We start from the raw sequence: 25,770 nt of genomic DNA, 5'->3' as shown, positions 1-25,770 counted from the left end.
AAAAAAATAATCTTCTCAATATATATGAATGAAAATCTAAAATCACTATCTTTTAAGAGAACATAAAGCACTGAGGGAAGAACATGTAAATCTGTACCATTTTGAGAGAGATTACAGTCAATCTTAGCTTCAACACTTCAAGAAATGCACATATAAATGAATGTTTTTATTATTACAAAATGCCATCTTCATCTTGATAGTTCAGATCTTGAAAGGCACATTTCGACCTAGCCATAATCCTTCTTACTCCCTGCAATTCCCCACACAGACACCTGGACTAGCCCTTCACATAACCCTTTCTGCCACATCTGCTTGTATGGTTCCCATGTCAGACTCTGTCCCCTCCCAATAAAAGTGTCTTATGCTCCAGCCACGGCTCCATGACTTCCATGCTCAAAGGTCTGCTCAAAGACTGCTGGGCTCAACTAATGCTTCTCAAAGAGACAAGGACATTCATTTGGGGTTTTTGTCCTCCTCTAATCATCTTTCTGTTTCCCAATGCCTTTAACACTGCTCAGACAGATAGAAATACATCTCATTACTTTAAACAAGGCTAATAAGAAAATTTGCTCCTAGACATCTCTGATACAAAGTATATCTGAAAATTCCATATTGAAAGTCATTGAAAATATCAAACTTGTCAACAGTATGAAAGTCACTAATGTTGTTTAATGTTAGAACATAAAGTTCAAAGAATGGTTTAATGTTATCAGCTGCTTAAATAATGCTGGAATTAGTTTATATTTCTATCATTGAAATCTAAAGGTCTGTTTGGCTAAATACAGTATTATTGCTCTTTTCTTAATGCATTTGAAAGGGCAATGCTGCAATCTTTTGACAGAAACACAGAAAAATAATGTAGGCTTTTTTAATAATTTATAATGAACTACATGCTGGTTTATACTTTCCTTCAACTTACTGCTCCAGGTACAACCATACAAGAGTTGTCACTGTCAAGAAAAAGCATCAGTCCTCAGCAAAAAAAAAGTGACATTTGAAAGGCATGGACATAAAAAGCAAAAAAAAAAGGCTCGCATAAATAATGTTTTGCTTTTCACAATGTGCAAGCATAATTTTAGAAGGCTGACTTCTGATAAGGAATTGCTTGGTGCCAGCAGTATGCAGGAGAAATACACATATCCTCTATTTTTAATACTTTTCACTTCACAACCCCCATTCTACTTCTGCCCTTTTCTCCTTTACCTGGTCCTACGTTTATGTTATCCTAAACACAATACACTGACAGTAGTTCAAAAACCTACTTACAGGAATCATCCAGTTGGCCAGGTCACCGTACTTAGACACCTGCATAGCTCCAAGCATTGTCAAATCGACATGACCTCTGGTAACAGAAAGTGTGTAATTAGCACATCATGTTCAAGTAACAGCCCACAAATCTTAACAAGCTTTTGTTAATTCGCATTACATCAATTTAAAAATGGTGGCATACGACAAAGGTAGCAACTATTTGTTGTACATGTACTTGAGGTTTTTTTCCCCCTAGATGTATCATTGATGCAAATGTCTCTTTATGCCTACTGAGCCTCAAAAATGTTCCTACTTTTGTCTGGTTTGGTTAATTGCATGCACAGTCAATCATCTCTGAACTCATACCTTTTAGTGCACTCTTTAACATATTTACAAACACCCATTATCTTTTCAGAGCCATTAGGATTTAGCGTTTGTTTGCATCCAACCTCCTTTCCGAAAAACAAACAAAAAACAGGTGCAGACATTGAATTTCCATTAAGGAGGTGGAATGAGGATCACAGTTGCAAGCTGAGCAAAGAAAATATACTGAGTACAGATACAGATTAGATACTTGGAAATGACCAAAAAATAGTTGTTAAAACATTATTATAAATGTGTTTATAGATGGCCAGGTGGTGGTAGGCACAAACATCACCATGGTATCTATTAGTTCAGTGTTTTTTTATTTCCAGTAGCTTGATCTAACTCTCTGTAAACCATCACTGATTGAGTCCATGATAATTTTACAGGCTGTTAAATGCTAACCACATTTGGAAGAAATACTAATGAGCTCAGCCACTGACGCAGTTTATTCTTTTCCTGTTTTAAAAAGATCAGTTTGTGTTGTTACATACCCTCTTATCATTGCAAATGATTCATCGCTAGAGAAATAGGAAGAACCTGGAAGAACAGTGACTGTCTCCTTACCTGTAAAAGAAATAAGCTACAGTATGTATTTTGTTTCTTTGACAAATGAAGCCACAGCCATTTAACAAGAAATAAGAAGTTCTTATCAAATTCCTTTAGATTCAGTACAGCTACAGACCTGATTACACTTACTATGCCACATGTAAACCTAATCAATCCTATTGAATTGTGAAGGAGTCTGTTCCAAGTTTTTAATGATAAGATTGCCTGCTGTTTGACCACCAGCAGTTCCAGGCAAGCCAGCATGAACACCAGAGTGTACGAAATATCTATGGACTTTAGCTTTCTCCTCCATTCACAGAAAAAGTGAGAACTAACTGTCTCTTGGAACAGAGAAAGATTAAGTCTTCAGGACACAGAGAGGCTGCAAAGAAAAGAAAGCAGATCAGACTGAACAGTTTATAGTGCTAATGATGAAAAATACATAAAAAATGAATGCCAGGTCTAGCCTATTCTTGCTTTTTTTAAAGGGCACAAGAAAATGTGCTTCTGTGTGCTGTACTGTTCTCTGAACAATGCTTGAGTCAAGCAATGGAGCACACCTGGAAGTGTCTTATTTTGATTCTGTTCAGGTCCCTTTACTTCCTCTTCTGCCTGCTCTTTGAATCAGTCTAAGCAACAAACATTTAGACAAGGTGCTTCTGAAAAGTCAGAAGAAACACAAACGAAGGTGAAAAGTATAAAACAAGCATGGTAAACTTGAGAGAAAAAAAAAAAAACGAAATATTTTAGCAATATGTGACATAGTGAAGAAACAGTGTGGCAATAAAGGGGAAGGGGAATGATACATCATTAAACAGTTACCAGAAAACAAAGTGAGATTAACAAATAGAATGGGAAAAGGGAAAGGAACAGCACATAGAACTTTAAAATAGAGATCTAAGATATGTGCTTTAATTATTGAATTTATCTGACTTGTATTTCATGCCATTTGTATGGAAATTAAATAGAATAGTACAGAATTAAGGTCATACAAAGTGAGCACTTCTCAATAATTCACCATGCTAATACCCAGACCTGCTGAGACTGCCTGAATTATCTTTCCCTACAGGGCACCCACCCAAGGCAGTGAGAGAGAAAACAATCTGGGTTTGGAGGCAAAAACATGGAGAGAGAAGTCTGGGATAAAGTGACAAGGTAATGATGAGAATAAAGACACACAGGTGTAGGAGCACAGAATAATGTAAAAAGAGCACCACATTACCCACTTCTTAAAATGTTCTCAGAAGGTCAGTACTTTTAAATATTTCTGCTGTAACACAGTGGTCAATCTTCCAGTTACAGTCAAGATATACTTCATATATCATTACAAAAATGGGACAAACAGAAAAACCCATACATACTTCAGAGTAATACAATTACATTTGCAGAAAGAAATTTGGCAAAAGCCGAAATCAGGTATATGTTTTAAAAACTTTAAACTGAACTTTGGGGCTGATACTGGATCATTCCAGTTAATGAATGACAGCAAGATTAATTTCTATTCCTCTTCCATTCAGCTTCCGTTTTCTTCACATGGTTTTAAAAATTTGAGTGAAAAGCACCTAGAATGGTCCTAATCCAACCCATGTGACTGTTTCAGCAATTACAGGAATAATTATTTTCGTGGTAGGTCTGATGTTTGTCTATCCCATGTCCTGTTTACTGCAACTTCAGAGGGGCATGTTAAGCTCCTTAACATCAAATTTGCAATACTACAACAATCTAATTTTTCATGTTGCATTCTGACCTGTTATGTTAGCTTCATCCCTTCCATATTAATTTTCAAAGAATAATTATCAACTATAAATAACAATTCAAGATCATCTCGATTTCAAAGCACAACTTTTTCAGAGAATTTGTGAACTTCTTGGATATTTCTTTCACTGTCACTCTGTTAATATGTTCATTTTTCATAAGCACCTGTATTAAAACTTAAATTCTAATGTGCATGCATATAATTTCACTCACAGTATTTTTTTCTTCTAAATATTTTTTTCTTTCCAGTGACTCCTCTGACACATTCCTTCATGTAGTTATCAAACAATTACATATATACTGGTGAAATGCTGGACTCAATTTCTTAATTAATTTTTTACTTCAAACCAGAAAATGGCCTCAAATAGCTCCACATTTAAAATACAGTAGCAGAGGCAATTACATAGCATTACAAAAGTATCATTTAGCTGAGCCAAGCAGCAAATGTTCCAAGTCAGTGAACAATTGCTTGACTGATTTTAAATAAAAGTAAAATTAAATTAGATTAAAAATATTTTATGTCAGTGCTTTAATTCCTTTGACTTTTCAGGGTTTAATTGTACTTGCCAACAGCCATTAAGAAAGGTACTGTCAGTATACATACATATGTAGACACCCATACATGTATATGTATATACATTATATACATATATGTGTATACATACATGTATGTATGCATGTGTATTTTTGAACAAAAAATATTAAATGTATATATAAGTCTAAAATGTCAGGTCTGTAACATACACCATTAACATCAACAACAAAGTTACAAGGCCTACTTCTGTTTGTCACAATGCAATATTTAAGTGCATTTTTACATGGAGACACAGAATGCACACAGGCACAACTCCATGATAAAAATATAAATCAGGTGCACTAAATCATAAGAAACTTACATTTTTACATTGAATAGCATCTTCTGAGGTGAAATGCCCCTAAACAGCTGGGCAACAACAGTATGTGAGAATGGCCAGTCCCTGCTAAAAGTGGCAAAAGCAGCTGCCCACAGCAGAGACCTGGGTGTGCCAGGTCCCATCTGGGCAGCTCTTTCCCCTGCCTTGGCTACCACTCCCTCTCTGAATGCAAATGAGTTATATTCCAGGCTGAGAATAAACCAGGCCATTATACACAGGATGTTTTAAAACATGTCTCAAGCATAAATCATTGAAAACCATTTTTTAGAAGACTCAAGGTGAAAAGCAGCAGGAAAACAAATCCATATTCCCTTATAGGCTGCACAAAACAATCTTGCTTCTGAAAAGGATGATTTGAACTTTTACTCATCATCCTAGAAGAGAGTCTCTCTCCATAGAGCAAAACTGCCACTTAAAAGAAGACAAATATATTAATATTTATTATCAAATAAAACAGGACTCTAGGTTCAAATATGGTATCAAAAGAAAATTTTAAAATAAATATGGTTATTAATTTCCCACTAATTAAATTTAATTATTTACCTGCATTAATCAGATCTGGATCTACTTCACTTTCAAGTGGATAAGGACCCTAAAAACAATACAGATGTATGTCAAGCTTTATAATAAAATACCTTTAAAATACAATCAATAATTACCATAGTATTTCTAATGCTGATTACCAAAACCATATCACGGCAGACATGCATTTTTTAATCTTTTTTATCAGAATTTTATTTTTTTGTCAGAAAAGAATCCTGACATTACAAGTCATAGTTTATATCAAGTAACATATCAGGGCTGATGGACATATTGTTCAAGGATGTTAGAATTATTAAACAACCATGAAGCGAGAAGTTTCATTTGGGCTTCTTTTTGTTCTTAACTAAAGTGACATTTTTCAGAAAAATGTCATAACTGCAACTTCATTAAGCCATATGACAAAAAAATAATTTTCACTTTAAGCTTTAGTTAAAATTCTGTTTTCCCAGGTTTACAATGCTTGGTCTTGATGGTTTTGAGTCCGAAAACATATGTACTTAAGGACATCCTTAGCAAAGTAGCACCATAATCATAAAATGAGCATTCCCTAAAAAACTTCCATGCAGCATATTTTATAATAAAATAATAATATAATAACATAATAATATGATAATATATTTAAAATAATAAAATATTTTAATTATTTTATGATAATACATGAGAATCATGAGAATTTTTATGATAATACTGCATTTTTTTTTTAATATAATAATCAACTTGGAGGTGAGCAGAATATAAAACCCAGGTACAGCAAAATAAAAACACTATAATAACTGACCAAGATATATTCTTACCAAACCCAGGACTCCATTTTCACTCTGTAAGTGAACAGTTATGTCTGGACTAATGAAGTTACTGGCCAACAGTGGGATTCCAATACCCAGATTAGCTGAAAAGAAGTGGTTAAGGCAGAAACACTTATTGCAAACCCGTAAATTTTCAAAAATTGCTGTTGTACTATGAGTAGATTAGTACTGTTCCTTTGACAAACACTTTCGTTTTTACTTAGATACCTCATATTTGTGATGAATTATTTTCACATTTGGACTGTCTAATTGCATTCTGTCAAATCCTTTACATGACAAGAAAGTCAACAGTGCAAATAAAGCCTCTTTTCCAACTTTTTCAAGAAATTCTTGTGACACGTTCAACTGCAAATAAAGCCACCAGACGTAAAAACTCCACCTATTTTATACCATACCATCTCTTCTATTTCAGTTGGGTATTAATAAAATGAGAAAATCACAGGGTATGGCAAAGACAATGAGCACATTACTCAATTTGTTCTAAACAAACAAGATGGTTTCTTATTCTAGTCAACAATCACTTTAACCTATAGCACAGCTGAAGGATACCATACATGCCATCCTCAAACTCTAAAGCAGCCCGTTTGATGATCCTCTCCCTCACATTGTCTCCTTTCTTTTGTTTGGCTGTTGAGTCTTCAGGCTTTCGGATTGATAAGCGCTGCAAAATAAGAAGGAATCCCAAGTAAAGATTAGAATACAGATTCTTGCTTCTCAAGACACAAAATCTGAAATGTTTGGTCTAAGAATAAAGTTATTTATTCATCTTCCTCTACAAAAAAAATGACCTTTTATTTTATGCATTCAAGCTTAGCTAAGCCAATAGAGTCATCAAATATTGCCAACGACAGAGCAAAATATTATTTCTTTGTATTGCTGAGCCTGATACACAGAGAAGTGCTGAAGAAGGCACCAAGCACTAGTGCAAATACTAGCAAGTCTGAGATTAATTACCCCAGAGATATCTAAATAGATTTGTAAAATGTCAGCCAAAAATACAAATACTGCTCCCTTTCTGCATTCATTTAATTCAATGAGCTATTCTAGATTTGTAAGGATGAGACAGACAAATGCCACTCATCTAAAGATAATGGGAGCAAAGAATCAAAATTTTCAAACTTAACTTTCTATAATCTTGCAAAGCCCGTGAAGTTGTTTCCTGATATTTTCTCATCTTAAGTTCATGTTTTGTAAATCACATGTAGGTGAAAATGCCATGACATTCAAGAAGTTCATGGCAACTTTTTTTAAAATTATTATCTACAGGTTATGTTCTTTGCACATTTCTCATATGCATATAAAATTCCCTGGGCAACGTCTTCATATCCTCTCCTACTTGAGGCTACAATTAACACATCAGAAAAAATCATCCTGTTACTTTTCATCACCACAAAAGAATTTTTGCAGAGTCACTTTCCCCTTAGCCATCAGAAACAGTCAATATCAATCCTCTTGACTTTCTCATCAACTTCATTTTTATGCCTTGGCTATTTTCCCTAGAATTTCTTCACTTGTGGATTATGGATAAAATAAGGACAATTACAGAGGGTTTCTACACAGCAAAGAGAAGGCTGGATAGAAATTCTAGCTGATGCTAGAGAGACGACTTCTGAGCCATATTAGGCAGGAACTGCTATTCAATGCCAGTAAGAAAGTAAGTAAAGCCAGTAAGTAAAACTTCTCTTTATTTCTTATATTCCTCATCTTCCCTCACCACTTACTATACTCACTGCTTTTCTGAGTACAGCCAGTTCAATTATGAAATTTAACAGAAAAGTAAATAAATCTGCCATTTCCTCCCTATACCTATACCTAGTGAAAGGTGCTGCTGCTAGAATTACAATATTGCATAAGTGAAATTAATCTCAGTTACAATTTTGCTTGGCAGTTTATAGTAGCTTTTTCCCTCACCCCTGCCCTACTTTTTTTCTGAAGCAGATAGGGCAGGGGGCAGATGACTAGGTAGGTATTCTTCAGGTATTCAGTAGGTATTGACTAAAGAGGTATTCACTTATGCAGCCAAGATGCAGCAGAAGCAATTATTAAATAAATGAAAAAAATATTTGTCATAAAAGATAAAAAGCTTTTCAGGGAGATAATGCAGCCATTCAGAAGAAGAGATCAGGCCATTAATTGCAATCTAACCAAACAAAACCAGAAGCAAAAAAAAAGTTTTGACACATCTGTTTGCAGTCAATTACTCAATAATATGCAATATACTTTTGCAGAATGAACAGATGGAATGAAAAAAATGCTTCTTAACCTTAGTATTCACAAAAGAGAATGCTTGGAGAAAAGGTCTTTTATGACTTCCTAGGACTTTGTGACTTGATTTTAATAACAGAAGTTTAATTATTACAATTCCTTTCTGCACTTTTTTTCTTGCAGAATTTTTTTTTCCTTATGTGATATATTTTCCATTCTACCAGCTTTTCTGATGACATTTTGTGCAATTCCCTCTTCCAGAGTATCAGGAGACAGAAGAAATACAGAATTTTCAACTGCACTGTAAGAGCATTGTCACATCACCCAAATGAATACAGGGACATAGCCTGAGTGTGGCAAAGCTACAGAAACAAAGAACAGCCACATTATCATAGTTTTCTTGGGTGTTTCCAGGGTGGAACATTATTGCAGCAATTTTAATAGCTACTGACATATTTTACTCAGAACAGAAAGGCTACCAGTTCAAAAAGTTCTCAATTAAAGAAAAGGGAACAAAGGTTTCCAGAACCTTTGCAACGTAACATAATTCAGTACACAGCATAAAAGGAACTGAGGCTGGTCCTGCATGCCCACATTAAAAGCTATCCAGTGGAAAACAAAGTATCTACTTGTCAAAGTCAGATCCTTGTCTAGGTGTTCCTCTGTTGTGTCTACAGCAGGTGAACCGAGAGAGGGAAGGAGAATTTAGTAGCATTTTCCACTAGATTTTCAACTGCAGTAAAGTTATTCAGGGCTGCAGGCAATTGCTCTAAATTATTCAGGAACTGAACTATAGGGTCTGAAGTGTAAGAAGGCTCAACCAACAGGCCCCCACCTAACTATGTAAGTACGTACCTAAGCTCCAGTTTTTAGCAAAACTTGATGGGTCTTTCTCACACTACTTTCTCAGTGCTAGGACTTGGTGGCTAGACTAAAAACCATGTAAATTTTAAATACAGTCCAAGCTAAAATATGTTGTGACTGAGAAGCTCAGCTACTTACTTCAATTCTTTTCTCAAACTTCTCTCCTTGTAACAGACGATCAACATAGATTTTGGGAACATGAATATCTTCTGGGGCAAATGCTCCTATGTCAACAATTTCTTCTACCTACAGAGTGAAAAGGAAAAGGGAAAATATTTAGAAAAAAATTACTTAATGAGAGGTTTTAATACCAATTAAGTTTTGAAATGAAACATTAAATATACAGCAGATCACATCAAGAAAATTAAGGAATAGGACAAAATGGATACCATCTTTAAAGTAGGTTAACTTAGATGCTTATCTGTCCTTTTCTTTCATTTCTTCATACAAAGTGAAGGTAATTTATGTTTTAATAGGCCCATTTGTATGGCAAACTTGAAGAAACATACTGTGTACAGTTACATCAGAGTTGTTCGTAACTACAAAAGATGTCTGCTCAAACAGAGGAAAACAATATAGTAGTAACAAAATATCAAAATAATAAGGCAGATTTATTAATTTTGATGATACAAACACAGAAGGTGAATAAAATTTTTTCCAAGGTGTACTCAAAACAAAAATAGAAAATATTTGAACTGTAATAATGGATTGCAAGAAAGAAGATAAAAGATGAAGATCTAGAAGTCTTTACAGTTAGTGAAACAGATTCAGCACAAAAATTACACCCATGCACACGTAGTAGATTTGAAATGTCACCTATCAGGGACACCACAGACAGAAGGGGTTTCCTTCCTTCTATGCCTGAGTTGGGGGTGATCTAGTTGGAGACCCTGCTGAAAGACAGATACCTGCAGCACAGACCCTCAGCCATGGCTGGTGCTTTCCCTGACAAGTCTGAGGTACATAGAGCTCACTCACTCACTCACTCTGCCACAAAACAGACACTAAGTGTTGTTTGCAGTTGCATCCAACCACCGGGAAAACATGCAATGTTAGAACAACAGTCAAAGATAACATACAACAATCTACTACACAGGACATAACAATGTACTCAAAGATTAAAAGACAATTTCCAAACTGCTTTATCACCAGGGATTCATTAAACTCTTAGGAATGTACAAAGCCTAATAACCCCCAAAACAAGACCTGGGTTATAGTAAGTGTAAATCTCTGAACAGCTGTCACCAGTGACGCAACATTAAAGCGTTTAAAACTCAATTTGACATCCTACTGGACAATATGATCAATACTAAAATCTATAGTACATCTGATAGACAATTACCTTCCTACTGTGCCTTGTGACACATAACAAAGTAAAATGCGACAATAAACAAACAAAGAAACCAACCAATCCACCCTAAAAATAGGAGGAGGTGAAGAAAAATTGAAAAACTAAAGATCAGAGGATCAGGTTCAGATGATCCCTAAAAAAAGTCCTGGGTTAAAGAGACAGAAATGTGAAATCTGCAAGGCAAACATCCTAAGCAAAAGGCAGTAACAGCTACAGCAACACCATCTCCAGTGCTCATGGTGAGCAGAGCTCCACATCCAGAAAACCCTTATCCACAAGATAAGGAGAGACACTCAAATCAGTATCTTGGAAATTCTGATTTGGGTATTCATAAAAAAATGCTGAAGGTACATCCATCTCACTTGATGTTTCTAATTTTCTACACTTATTTTAAGATTAATATGGAGACCAAGTCAAGTATAGGATAAGTTAAAAAGTCCTGATGCACACAGCTGAAGCACACTGCACTTGTGATACAGTGACTACTGTCAGAACATCCTCAAAAGGGAGAAGCAGGAGACAAGACTTTCCAATGAAGCAATAGGCAAGCAGATGATCTGCTACCAGCAAAATTCCCAAATTCACCCTTTCTAATTAAATTTGTCTTCACTTATCAGATGAAAAACTAGGCCTGGGGAATACCAGTTGCTCCTGATTTGAACTTTCTCACAGAATAACTACATTTATTTGCTGCAGCAGCTGAGATTATAAAACCAAAATCTTGGCACAATTCAACAAGCTTGAACAGAATTATGCTGTCAGAAAACTTGACACACCGAGCCTCTCCCCCCGTAGAATACACAGAATAAATTATTCATCCAACAATAAATTGTTGGATTTTGTTATCAGTCACGCCATTCTGCTAATTGGTTTGTATTTTGTCTCTTGGGACACAGCAGTCAGCCTGATAGCTTTTCCTCTATTATTTCCAAGCATTATCCTAAATGAACGAAACACTACAAACTGTATTTTGTCCTAGGGATTTCAGATAAGCCTAAGGATCCCTCATGACTGGAACACCTTCCCATGTTCTACCATTATGTGGAATATGCATCAAATGTAACTAAAATTAAATATGTTCAAATATCTCCACAGCAGTAAAGAGGAATTTTGAAAAGAAATTAAGAATTTGCACGTGATGTATGAAAAACTGTCTTCCAGTTCTGCAAGTGAAATAATCAGCACGTTTACATGGAACAGGGAGAATTTACACAGGGGAAGTACAAATGCCATCTGAGTGCTCCAGCTCTCTCTCCCAGGGAGCTGGATGATGAGGCACCGTATATGGGCTGCCTGCCATCAGCATTGCCAGAGATGAAGCTGTGCCAGCTGAAGTGACATCAGGAAATCTGATGGCTATGGGAATCAGCACCTTAGTGCCTGTGGCCAGCACAAGGCATTGCCCGAGTATCTTCCTAGACAAGAATGATACTGCAAATTTAATAGTCTCATCACTGGGCATATTCACTTCCCTTTCAGGTTTCATATTTCTTTATAAGTCTGCTCTGTGGACGGAGCCTCAAGGAGAAAGGCAGGAGCATATCCGTATTAATAATTCAAAGGATGTGTGTGAGTTTTTCTCCTGATCTGTTCTCATCTTACCTATGCTTCTGTTCTTTTCTGTACCTACCCTGCCTCAGGCTTTATTTTGTAACATACAGAAGAATCTTTGTAAATATCAAAAATCATTATGTGTCATCCCACCCAAGAGACACCAAATCTGTCAAAGCATAGAGAGGGAACTAATCAGGGCAGACCACCTCCTGCACTCTTTGTAATTAGAAAATCAAAATCCTCTGGTACCTTTTAGACTGCCTTGATCACATGTATTCATCTTAAAGCTTCATTTCATCAATGTGCAAAAAGACAGAAAATGCTAAATCTTTGCTATACAGTTAGAGCTAAAAAGTAACTCCAGGAGACCATGAGGGTTGACTTCCGTCTTCTGGGAAGGCTCTGATGCTTTACTCAAATTGGAGGTTTCTTCCTGTGGATAGTGTTCTTGCAAATCTCTGACTGCTGACAATGGAAGGAGGATGCATGGATTCAGTCCTTTCTCATTGCTGGTTTATCTGGAAGTACCCCCAGAACATAAACGCTGTTCTCCACTATGATGCACAAGAGCCTTCTGTCATTCCTTTTGGTATCAGCACATACAGAAGCAGTGGTCAATTGCTTCACAATATCACTTCTTTCTGTAATTTATATCTATTTCTCCTTTGTAAAGCAATTTGAATTCCTTTTCCTTACAGAAAATCAGCTATTGTTCTAGTTTTATTTCAGAATTTCTGAAGGCTTCCAGAGAGAAAAAGGGAACAGTGATAGTCATGGCCTTCTAGTAAGAAAAATAAAAACGATGATTCCTTACTAAAAATTGGTAGGGAAATAACAACAACAACCTATTCATGCCAAAATACTCAAAAATAAAAAGGCCTTCGTTGTTCCCTTTATCTATATCTGCAGCCTAATTATGTAATTTATGATATGTTAAATGTTTTCAGCTGGTTTAGTTTTTATCCCAGTTTTCATAAAATTAAGCTATAACCAGAAATTACAATGTAATTCCTTATTACAGAAAAAAAATCAAAAACATTTGTGTGTGAAAGAAAGAGATGGGGGAGAATCAGAGCTGAACAAACCTATGCAATTTTAAGTAGCTTATTTTTATACTAACTCTATCAAATCTCTCTATCAACACCTTAATTATCTTAGTTCTCTTCAGTTCTTCAAGTATGAAATAATGGTCATTCCTAGCAGAACATTAATAAATTAAAACATTACAATTGGTTAAATGTCCAAAACAACAAGAGGAATGAAATAAAATTTAACCACTTAGATGCTCAAGACAAACTCATCAGTACAAATCATCAGTTCAATACTGGAAGAGTCAGGATGTCACTGCTAAATTCATTATAACATTTATGAAGACTTAAAATTAAAAAAATCTTAAAGTACATAATAAGGGCTATAAGAATAAATTTTATGTGTCTGCATTCAAGGCCACAGAAACTGATCAACCACTCATGATGGTTAATGACAAATGAGGGGGGAAAAGTAATTATTAATTGTTTAGACTGAATTTCACAAAAAGCTTTGATATTTTAAAAGTGTGAGATACACTCTGAAAACAGTTCACTAGAAATTAAGAACACACTATGCAAACTTTCTTAAATACAGGAAACAGCAAAGCAGTTTACTGAATTCTGCAAGCAGGGAGATGAAACAGGATCTTCTGAGTTCAACTCTTTCCTTTTGTAAGATCATACAGACAATGAAATTTCTACTCCTGTCAAAATCCTACAGTAATGGAATGACAGCCAGTCAATATCCATTCTGAAAAAGAGACTTTTACAATTTTAAACTCAAGCAGTTACCACATAGCCTTATAAAGGAACATCTTGGTCAACAATTACCACATTATGGTCACATCAGACTTCAAATAAATGTTTTCATGAGCATACCATGGGGCAGGAACACAGTAAAAATCTGTAAAGTTCTTATTTGTTAGAGAACCTTTTACACAGTAAGTCTGGACTGGGTCACACTGAAGGTATACTTAGCCAAATAGCCCTCCTTCTCAGCAACAGGATCTTAAAAGGCAGTATGGTTCTTCTGGTTATATTCTCCCAGCTGCTAGCAATGTCAATTTCAGGATGCCCTCAGTCAGAGGGTGGCCCTACATCACCTTCTTCATAGCTTCTGATGAGCCAGGAACTAATTACTTTCTTAAAACCCAAGAGACTCTATTGATGCATTTCTTAAATTTAACTATTATGAAAAACATTTCTTATTATCTCTTGTAATTTCACTGTGTGCTCCCTTCTCTGTGCCATACAGGAACGGCACACAGCAGTTCGTTATTTGTCTGTTTCATGCTGTTGAAGAACTTATGTACCTTTATGTGTTTTCTTTCTTTCTAGTAGACTCTCATCCTCTGTAATCACCACAGAGAAAAACAGTGAGAGCTGTTGCCAGTATGTTGTTTCTGATGATTAGGAAAGCAAAACTGACATAAATCTCCTACATTTGTCTCCAGGTTTTTCATCACGTGGCTACAGATCCTCCTAAATCAGGAGCCCCCGCTAGAATATACTCAATTCACTTTTGTTTTCTCTGTTCTAAATCTCCTCAATTACCACCTCCACTTGCAGTCGCCTCAGGCTTAATCTCCTCTCACACTTCTCCACACCTGCTGCCTGTTTCCTCCAACGGCCCCTTTCCATTCCCCGCATTTGACATCTTCCTCCATGCTGTACTGCTGACAGCAGAGAAGAAAACAGACAGCAGTAAATTACCTGCTCTAGGTACTCATACACAGCAGCTGCAGGATAAATACCACAAAGAAAAGAGGAAGCATACTTTATTACCTGCAAAGGTTATGTGTATGTAAAGTTATGTGCATGCATGGAAAAGATGAGAAATTTAACCACCAGTCTCTGAAGAGGTTCTCCCCTACACCTAGAACTACACTTCAGAAATTTTTAAGGCAGTCACATATTAGCCCAGTGAGGATACACAATAATCTTAAGTTTTAAGAACATGTTCAACATCTGAAGATACTGACATTTCTCAAGAAAGTTCCTCCATTAAATTGATGTGCTTGCTTGTTTGATGACTTGCACTAGTATATCTATATATTTCTGTATCCACCAAAAAGTGGATACAGAAAGTGAAGTAAAAGCAAAAATAGCTGTTTTCTTATCTCCTTAAGTCCATTCCTTTGGATTTTATTCTATTATTTTGTGGTAGAATTACCGGAATTGAAAGCATGAGAAATTACTTTAAGATCCAGCAGTCCAGCAGCCCCGGCATTACCAAACAATCCAGGCTCCTACAGCAGGCACACCCAGGGAGTGATTCCTTCCTAAACCCTGTGGTTGCTCTGCTGTAAGTCATCACTGAACTCCTGCTGGCTGTGATCATCTTTAGTGACTTCTGCTTTCTTGATGAAATGAAGTAACAAAGCACACAATTTGTATTCAATACCTAGGTTCTTCACACAAAATAAAACACAACCATCCATGTGGATTATATACAAAATCTTCTTATATCTGGAGATGGAAATTTTGGAAAATAGCTTTTTAGATTACATTATGTAATTATTCTTCAGTCATAGAATTCAATAATGGGAGAAGACCCAGAAGACAACAAACAAAACTCCCACAATCAATGAATATGGTGTTCATTTGCTAAGGGCCAGTTAACAGCAGAAGAACCTGTTAAATCCATACTCTGCTGAATAAGGGGACTGACCCCATCCCAAGTACTTCCACTACAGAACAGAATAGCTGCTAACAATATTAACTCTGTTTGCTTTTGCAAACAAAACACACATTGCTTTAAATACATTATTGCTGTACTTTGTTACTTATTTTCAAATTGCTTTAGACTTACGGCCTTTGAACTTACTAGAATGTAAAAATAAATAACTGATATTTTTTGATAAAATTATTCACATTTGACCAACAATAATTGAACCCCCCAAAACCCCAACCATAATCATAACAAAAGATTTTATTTTCTTACTTACATCAGAGAAATGACAAATGAAAGGAGACTAGAAGAGCTCTCATATCCTACACATTCCAAGAAACGTAACTTAAAGGTCAGGAAATAAATTTAAGCTTCACTTTCAAAAATGAACTAAGTGGAATTCAAATATTGAGGCAAGATGTAGAAAAATAAAATAAAAATAATAAAAAAAAATAATCAGAGATTTAATTGCACTCTCCCAGAAGGTGGTTTTTGTACTTTACAGTCTATTTAAGTGCAACTAAGCCCCCCTCAGATTCAATAACTATCTTTAACTAAGGATCAGACCAGAGCATGCTCAGAAGAAGATATATAGCAAGGTAATGCCACTAAAACAATGTATAAGCTGATATGCAGTTAATTATGCTGCTTATTCTGTCCAGTAAGAAAAAGAAACCCTGCAGATATTTCAATAAAGGTAGCAAAAAGGTAACTTCATCCCAAAATGGCATTGTCTATGCACACATCTATTAGTTTTCTTTATTTCAGTTGTTCATTAGAGACAGTGGTGATCTGCAAAGAGTTCTGAGAAGTACTTGACATGCTACTGCTTTTTTTCTGAACAAGGAATTAGTGTGGTCCATTTCACCTTCAGAATCACATCAGATATCCCAACCCCATAAAATATTCAAGATAAATAAACTTCTATGCAGTTTTGAGCAAGAAGGTAGTCAGGGTACCTTTCAAGGAAAAGTTTGAGAGAAAGAAAATAATTGATGTGGTTTAGACACTTTGAACAGAGCACAGATATGTGGGAAATAAAGAGATTGTCAATAAAAAATTTTAAGAATCAAAGTTTTTGCACTTAATCATTATCCTTCCTTAAATCTACCTGGAAAAGAGAGCACTAGACACATATGGAAATCAAAAAAAAAAAAAAAAACAAGAATAAAGTGCTTTATAAAAGCATTTTATTATTATTTGAATCTGAAACAAAAATTTTAATCAGTCCTTCAAACTATAAAAATGGAATTTTTTGCTTATCATAGCCTAACAAGAAAATCCTGATTTCACTAGAAATGGTGAAATATTGTCTTGAGCACAAGTGCTCCTCATCCCATTGCTTACATAGCCAAATGGCTACATACCTCCCCCATTCTAATCAAGATTATTTCATAGAATCATCTGAGTCAGAACAGACCCACAAGAATTATGGAATGAAACTTGTAAGTGAATAGCCCATATGGGGATCAAACCCACAAATCTGGCATTACCAGCACTATGCTCTGACAAACTGTGGTAAACTCACTCTGCTCACTCTGTAATCTCAAAGACTGCTCATGTCTTTGCCTTTCTCCACTTTTTTCAAAAAGAAGAAGAAAACTGGTAAAATGCATTTGACTTACTTGAAAGGTTAACAAAAAGGAGGAGTCTGTTTGCTACTCTGTAATAAAATCCCAGGAACACCTGTTCAAACATGAAGTGGCTTTAAGATTTGTTTAGTTATTGCTTTCTCCAGATGAATCAGAAGTGGCAAACTAAGGATCTTAGCCTCTAATTCATGGGAATATAAATGGGAGTGCATTTCTACACACTGAACACCCTGAGTGTGAGTTCTCTATAACAGAACTTTATTAAGTTTTGGGGAAGAAACAAAAACAACTACAATGGAAAACTACTCTGTTGTCCCTGTTCATTCTTTTACCATTGTCTGCAGACTGAAAAATCAGCGTGATTTAAGCCAGTCTTGTTATCTCAACCTGTTACTTCTCTTCAAATTCCCACTTTTTTTTACTGAGTAATTCAATAGCATTTGCAAAGGAGGCATGCTGCATGAGCTAAAAGGATGCTGCTAAAATCTGAGCTACTGATTCAATTATTCACAAATTTTCACTCCAGCAATAGTTACGAGGTGCAGCTTTTCAAATCTCATATGTTGATAACCTGAAAAGATATATTTTCTTCACTTCAAAATGCAATTTTTTGAAGATTTTCATTTTGGATGTTAAATCTTTAAATGTTAAATCACTCTATACTCATGAAATCTTCATCAAAGATGTTAATAGCATAGAAAATAAATTAATGCTTTAAGATACCAGGATATATGTTTGTAAATTCCTTGGATCATGCCTAAAACTCTCACATTTTTTCAGTGCTATAATAGTGCATGATTTTAAATGCAATGACAGGTAAGTCATTGATTGATTTACACATCTCATACACAAAGCAGAGCTGAAAAGTTAAATTTAGAGTATTGTAAATTTAGTTTTCAAATTCTCATGATAGAAGACATGAGTACTGTTCATTAAACATACTTTAAATGCACAATGTATGAGGCTTTCTATAAAATGTTATGAAAAACCCTCTAGATTTAGCTTTAGAAGCAAACAGAGGCTTTCCATCAGTTTCTCCAGCACACTGACTTCCTGGCAAGCTACAGTATCTACTGATCAACCACGACCTTGCTTTTTCTTGCTCTTTTTGAATGTAATATTTGTTCTTAACATATGTGACAAGGATAAAAGGATTTTTTTGCATTGAAGATTATATTCACATCTGCAATGAACTTATGAAGCTGAACGCTGAGAAAATTCATGATATGCATTCAAGAAAGTATCATTTAGAAAGGAATAAAATGTAAGAAACAGATAAAAGAAAAACGAATTCAGATCTTCCAGCAGTATATTATGAGTAGGTAAAACTACCTGAACAGCAGCCAGCAACGATTTGATCTGCTATGAATTTTAACTACTTAATATTCACTATTTGAGCAATGAAGTGCCAAATCTGAAGCCGTTTAATTAGATGTTATATATAAAAGAAAAACAGCTGTAAGGGGGGGAAAAAAACCCAAAACAACAACCAGGAAATAAAAGAACAACAATAAAAAAACCCATCCAAATGAAAAACATCAACAAACCCCACATATCAAAATTAACTATTAAAGAAGTTTATTTCCCTGGAAATCATAGAATAGAACAGAGTCACAGAATAGAATATGTTGTGTTGGGAACAATCCAATAGGATCATCAAGTCTAACTCCTGGCCTGGCAGGGGACACACCAACAAATCATACCATGAATCAGAAGTATGTTAACTAAATGTGACAAGAACTACTATATAAACTTCCTTCTAGGCCAATACTACTTATATTCCAGTACTTTTCTAATCATTCTAAGATGGTCGACACCACAGCTGTACAAATGTTTTGTTTTCCTGTTCTGTTTTTAATAAGCATATGCACACACAGAAGCAAGGAATCAAATACAATGAAGGGAAATAAAACAACAAAAGAGTATTCAAGTCTGAGGGGTGGGATTCTTTTTGGCAAACTAAAATTGTTGTGGCAAGGGTGTGCAAATGTGTCTAGGAGCTGCTTTTCCAAAACAATACTAGTAGTCCCTGAATTTCAGCTCCAGTCCTTGTCTGATTTGCTCTTTAACTTTTTATGATTGGCATCATTATAGCCAACAAACTGGTTGTTAACTTTGCTCAATACTGTAGGAGAAATGGCATTAAACACTTCAGCCTGCACTGTAATCTTATGAATCTGATAATCTTAGTCCCTTCACTGCATGGTGAAGTATTCTTGGTCTCCCAGTGCACTATGTAGGTATTCTTGCTACTCTCAAGTATTCTTTGTTTTGTACTGGGCATGATATTTCTTAGAAGCTTAAGTTTTTTGGTTTGCTTTGGCTTTGTAATGCTTAATCTCAGACATCTGATCTTGGCTCTCACTTTCTATCGTGTTTGAGATTACAATGATTGTGATCAAGGTGAAAATCCTACTGCTCTTTCAATACTTCCTCCATGTTGGAAAATTTTATTCTCAAGCTCATTAAGACACTCTTTCCCTAACTTCATTTCTTCTTTGCTATACCTCCAAGAAGGCTTCATCAATCCAAGCCTTTGAGCTTAATGAAATCAGAATCCCTAAGAGACAGTCCTGATATTTTGCTATATTCCATTCTGTATTTTCTAAGGATCATGAGCTTGTACTTCAAAATTGCTCTTCCACAAGTGTCTACTCAATTCTTTCCACAAAGATTCCTCTGGGAAATGTTATTGTAATGTCTATAGATTATATTTGGGTTATCTAAATTCAGATCTACAGGCATCCCTGACTCAGGATTTAGCCAAGGCCTAGGCATGTAAATACACTTATGCAGTCAAGAGCCCTGGCTAGCAACTACCTACATGTTCAAGATACAAAGTTTTCTATATTTATAATATACATATATACATACATACATACGCATATGCATATACATACTTATATACACATACATACATACATATACAGATACACATATAATGTATAGGAGCATATTATTGGCAACTAGAATTCTACTGTCACTTGTGCCAAAAGCAGCTGGTAACGTTTTTAGTCCTTTTTAGCAGGACTAAAAAGTTCAGTGTCCATCCTGTGACAAATGGGATTCTCAAAAAAAACCTTTCCCCCACTGCAGATCCATGGGACACTCCCTCACAATCATTGCCTAAGCACACACAAACTCATCATTGAGCAATTAATAATACCAGCAAAAGCTACAGCAACACAAAAGCTCAGTGGTTACAGCATTTGCGCAGAAGGACTTCAATTCTATGTCCTTCATCCTGATCTGTGGTTTCACAGAAACACACACTAATGTAAAGTCTGTGCCCATCCCAAGCCCATCCTCTACCAGGGTTCACTTTTGAGTTCCATAGCTGGAGCACACAGGTAATAAAACAATTCTATTAGTTGATTGTTTCACTTTAAAGTGGTACTTACAGGCTTTTTATAGTAAACTGTCACTGTGCAAAAATCTTGAAGAGTTCCTCAGAACAGAATTGTGCATGTGAGGAAAGTTTTGCCATTGTTAAAGCATTTGGAGGAATAGACATACAAAAAAGGTTCATTTTCAGTTTCCTCAATAAAACCAAATGCCATGATTTAGTACAGATAACAGGATACAAATAGCTTATTTCAGTCTGATTCTGTCCCTTAGTGCCACGCAGTTCATTGTACCTGAGAAAATGGTGCTCACTGATGTGGCTGTGTTGTTACTAGGCAACCAGAGATAAAATGCAGGGCTTAATGATTTTTATTTAATGCATTTTTATGAGAAAGTATACTCTCTTTTTTTCCCTCCCCTGATATTATTTGAGGTGTAAATGCTATTTACCCAAGGAGATATATTTAGCCATCTTCTGTGATCTGAACAAGAAAATTATTCAAACTGGATATTCAAACAGCCAGTCAATAAATATTTCTAAACATACTGACCATTACCACAACCAAACACTTTCACTGTGGCAGTGGCTAAGATCTCAAACCACTTCACCATGGAAAAATATTCATCAGGTCTCACAGCAGAAAATAACAAGAAAACAGATAAGAGCTCAGGGTCATTTTGGACAGTTACAGACATTTATGTACTCTTCTGCAGAAGAAAGCAAGAGCCCAAGCCTACATCACCCTTTTCCCATGCTGTCATGACACCACATGTGGCAAGGTCACACCATGTTTTCTCCTGTGGCTTTGGGTAGACCCTATTCCCTAGAAAAAAGAGTAGTCATGACCAAAAGCCCCAGTGGGGCTCTGCTCGGAGGTGTCTCTACAGGGAAATGCACATGTTAAGAAGCACCCTGCTATCACAACCCTTGCCCTAGGAGTCTTGGTACACATCCAAGAGGCCTCCCCACAACTCCAAACTGCCTCACAGTTCATTTCCCATCACAAAATTCAATGTCTCTGTTGAAGGTCATGACAGCAGTAGCACCTCCTCAATTCAGCTTGACCTTCATTCAACATTGTTGTGTTACCACATCTATGATACCACACAATCTCTCAATTTTCTTGACATGCCATGCTCTTCCTCTCAATCTTTACAAGGGCTGGTAACCTGTATGTAACTTCTGACCATTTAGTTCCTTTTGTATTGGCCAATTTCTCAATTCTCCCATCTTTGCTACAGGAGCAGGAAAGTATTCATAGATCTGAAAAAAACCTGAAAGCCTCAGGCTGAGTGTGTGTGTGTGAGACCTCAGGTTCAAACAAAGCTACAGGTCTGACTGCATGCTTAACTTCTGCAAGTTCTGCAAGCCAAAGTGAGAAGCAGATGAACTCCCTGCATCATTTCACTTTTACATATAGATAAAGCCAAAATAACAGATGCTGCAAACGTTATTTAGCATTTGTCTCTGTAAAGGTTAACTTCCAAATAAGAGGAATCATGCAATTCAGTTGAAAAATTTTTTTTGACCTTTAATAATGGGTCATCTTCAAATTAAAGTAGAAATTCCATTGGACTTGGCACAGTTAGATTTTTAAAGGCAATTACCTGTTCCTCAGATAACCCATCCTTATTATCTTGATAGAAGATTCTACTCCTTCTTAGATAAACAAAAGAGATGCATGCAACAGTTCAAAAAATTTGTGCAGATTAGTAAGCACTTCTTGCATTTCATTAGAAGCTTACAATTAATGTATTACTGATCCCAAAATGAGTAATGAATGACCACTTCTGACCATTTCCCTATTCAAAATAAACAAGGCTGAAAGGTTGATCTGACATTTTAAAAATCAGTAATTCTTCACTGTGTGTCCCAAACATAAAAGGTAATAGTACAGTCTGACTTCCTGCTTCTTCCTATGCCTCTATGCACAGCCAATCTCTCTTCTCACAATACAGGAAAATTTTTAAGCAAACAATAGCTATCAGTCTGTGAATTTGAGAAGTGGGGGTTTTGATCTCTTATCTCTTTTTTTTTTCTCTTATCCTTCACATCCACAAAATTTGTCTGCCTCTGAATAGTTATAATTATTAAGTGTCTGTCTGGACTTCATAAAAGAGTGTATAAAACACCACACAGACTAAAACTAGGGAACAGCAGCATTAAGTATAGAAAAAAAAAGTCTTCCACTGTGTATGCATGTCAGATTTCACAGCTCTTCAGATTGATTTAGCAGGACATAGTAACTTCCTATTTTCAACAAGTTCACAGATATCTTGAGATTGGATTTCCAGTAGTTTATATTTCATTAGTATCTTATTATGCCAAATGCTATTCCAGATTTGTATCAATGATCAGAAATTAAAGTATATCTAAGAAAAGTGGGAAACAATCCTGAAAACCCCAGTTAATCACTTTATCTTTGAAGACAAGCCTGACCTGTAGCTATTTTGATGAAAAGGAGAAGGGCTGGCTTCAAGTCTCTACTCCTAGAGACTAGAACTGTCTGCTTAAATTCAGTTAAATTTTCAGTCAGTGATAAACAGAAACCGAGCTGGGAACAAACACCAGAATTTAGAAAACCATGCTGCCAAGGCAGTACCTGAATTACTACCCTACACAGAATTTTTTCTTCTCCCTGTAAGTGGGATTGAAGATTTCAATCTTCAGCCTTGGACAACATTAACAAAGGAGCCAGGCAAAACTAAAATTTTTAGTTGCCTCAGTTCCCTATTGATGAGCTAAAACAGCTTATAGTGTTCAGTACTGAAGATGTACTAGACAGTACCTCTTCTGATTCCCTGGGTTTTAACTCTTAAACCTAACACAACATGCTGAATTTCACTTTGAAAGAATGGTATTTAGAAGTTAAGTCAAGGATGGTTCAAACTATTTGTCCTAAATCCGTGGTTTTGCATCTTCATCTAATTTTGTCCATAAAAACCAGAATTGTAAAGTAATATTAATAACGCATCTTGCACAAAGATTGACAGTTTTTTAAATGGTATTGAAAATGCAATAAGACTCAAAGTGGACACAGTACAAAGCAGATCTACTAACAACTGATAAATGGCATTACAACAAGAACGATGTCACATCACTTGCTCACTGACAAGAAAATTCTATGCTATCATACGTGGATAGAAGAGCAGAAAGAGAGAATGAGATGTAATGTAGGTGGAAGGCTTTGATCTACTTAAATTCTTTAAATGCCAGACTGAACAAGGTATGAAGGACAAGTGTCTAGAAAGAAGGAGTCTTTATTTAATTTTTAAATAGAGAAAGGCTTGAAACCTTTCTAAAAACCAAAACATGAAAATGTTTTGCTGCATTGTCACTGTAAGTCATATGGCAAATACCATGGTATTTTTTGTGATAGTTCTATAAGGCACAAAGAAATAACTGAAGTTGTCAAATGTATTATCCAGAGACGCTTATATAACAAATCTATTTTCCAAATAACATCTTACATACAAACAAACAAACAAAAATCCAAGCCAATCCCCAAACAAAACAAACAAAAAACCCTGAAGAAATAAAAGCCTCTTCCATAAACCATTTACTAGAAATAATCTAGAAGGGTTCGTCTTGATCTTACTGCCAAACTGTATTTAGCTTTTATTAGGCATACAAAAAAACTTACCAGAGTGAAGAAAACACTAATAGAGCAGTCTACCTTTTACCTATTGCTATGCCCTAGCAACTCTCCAGGCACCAATATTTTTCCAGTGTAGGCTGCTTCATGTTTTCAAATATCATTTTCAATAAAGAAGGGCAAAAAGATTGGAAGAAACTTCTAGATTAGGTAGTCCATCCTCTTTCTCAAGACACAGCCAAATGCCTGTATGTCACTGTGGACTGATATATATGTAATTTATTAAATTTTAGAGACCACAACAATGATAGCTCTATGGTTTGCCTAATCTACGTTGTTACATACTTGATTCTATTTTCAAGAAGCTTTGCATAAAGTCTTATGTGAATCTTCCCAAGCACAGCCTAAGCCTCTTTTCCTTTTCCATCCACATATTACTTTAAGACATTTGAAGGCTCTTGCTTTGTTTCCCTTTCAAAGGCTGATCACAGTGAACACAAAGTCGTGGTCAGCAGCAGATGAACAGCAACAAAGGAATTAATCACCAAAGCAGAGCATAATGTCAGGAGCAGGCAACCCAAGGAGAGAGGCTAGAACGCTGTCCCTGATTTGAAATCCTGCAATGATCTGAATGAAATTCCCCCAGCCTGCCTCCAGAATACCATGTAAGATTAAGGGGTATGTTAACTATACCCATATAGGGCTTACTATGTTTCAATTCCCTACCTCTACTACTGTTGTCTTTGCAGCTTTGCACATAGGTTGGTTGAAGTTTCTTGCAGTTTTCCTGAAAAGAAAAAAAAAGAAAATTAATAAATATTAAAGGCTGTAATAGTACAACGTAAGACTTTTCAGAGATAAACTACTAGAGGAATGTCTGTATTTTAAGCATCACAAAAAATTTTACCAAATAGCTGAAGAAATAATAATTAAAAAAAAAGTACAAGGGAGAAAAGAAAGTATTATGGAATTGCATAAGATGCATCTGAAATGAAATCATATTTTGCTACATTAGAAAGTATTTATTACAGCTCTTTTGACTTTCATTCAGCACACTGTTTAATTGAAATTGGTTATGTTACTGATATCTTCATTTATTGGATCCAAAATCAGCAGCAAGCTGGACTTTGTACAATGCCATTATTTCACAGCACAAAGAACGAAATTAATCTCCACAGGGGACCAGCACCAGGCCTAACAATCGCTCAAGTATGCTTTCCTAACTCAGACTAGGACTTGAGATAGCACTTTACCCAGCAGTAAATGTAATCCAATTATCTTAATTAAAAAAACAAAACAAAACAAAACAAAACCACCCCACGCAAAAAAAACCAACCAACTTGTGTCAGTTTTGGCACTTATTGTAAGACTTTGACATTCACCCTA

At 35.7% G+C, this 25,770-nt stretch overlaps 1 protein-coding gene across 2 annotated transcripts in view; it reads right to left on the bottom strand.

Annotated features, from left to right (window-relative positions):
• Positions 1–25,770, bottom strand: part of OXCT1 (3-oxoacid CoA-transferase 1) — an 86,432-nt gene that overhangs the window by 32,260 nt on the left and 28,402 nt on the right. For both annotated transcript variants that reach the window (XM_086869845.1, XM_086869846.1), the window contains exons 7-13: positions 25,111–25,171; positions 9,386–9,493; positions 6,728–6,839; positions 6,167–6,261; positions 5,373–5,421; positions 2,106–2,178; positions 1,267–1,342 (exon numbers count right to left, since the gene is read on the bottom strand). In XM_086869845.1, the coding sequence (XP_086725971.1) occupies positions 1,267–1,342; positions 2,106–2,178; positions 5,373–5,421; positions 6,167–6,261; positions 6,728–6,839; positions 9,386–9,493; positions 25,111–25,171 (574 nt within the window). The remainder of the gene's footprint in view (positions 1–1,266; positions 1,343–2,105; positions 2,179–5,372; positions 5,422–6,166; positions 6,262–6,727; positions 6,840–9,385; positions 9,494–25,110; positions 25,172–25,770) is intronic.

This window comes from Cyanistes caeruleus, chromosome Z, assembly GCF_971803275.1.
Source record: "Cyanistes caeruleus chromosome Z, bCyaCae1.hap1.1, whole genome shotgun sequence".
In the NCBI taxonomy this organism is placed as follows: Eukaryota; Metazoa; Chordata; class Aves; order Passeriformes; family Paridae; genus Cyanistes; species Cyanistes caeruleus.
The sequence above is the reverse complement of the archived record's forward strand: the minus strand, read 5'-3'. Positions and strand labels throughout refer to the sequence as shown.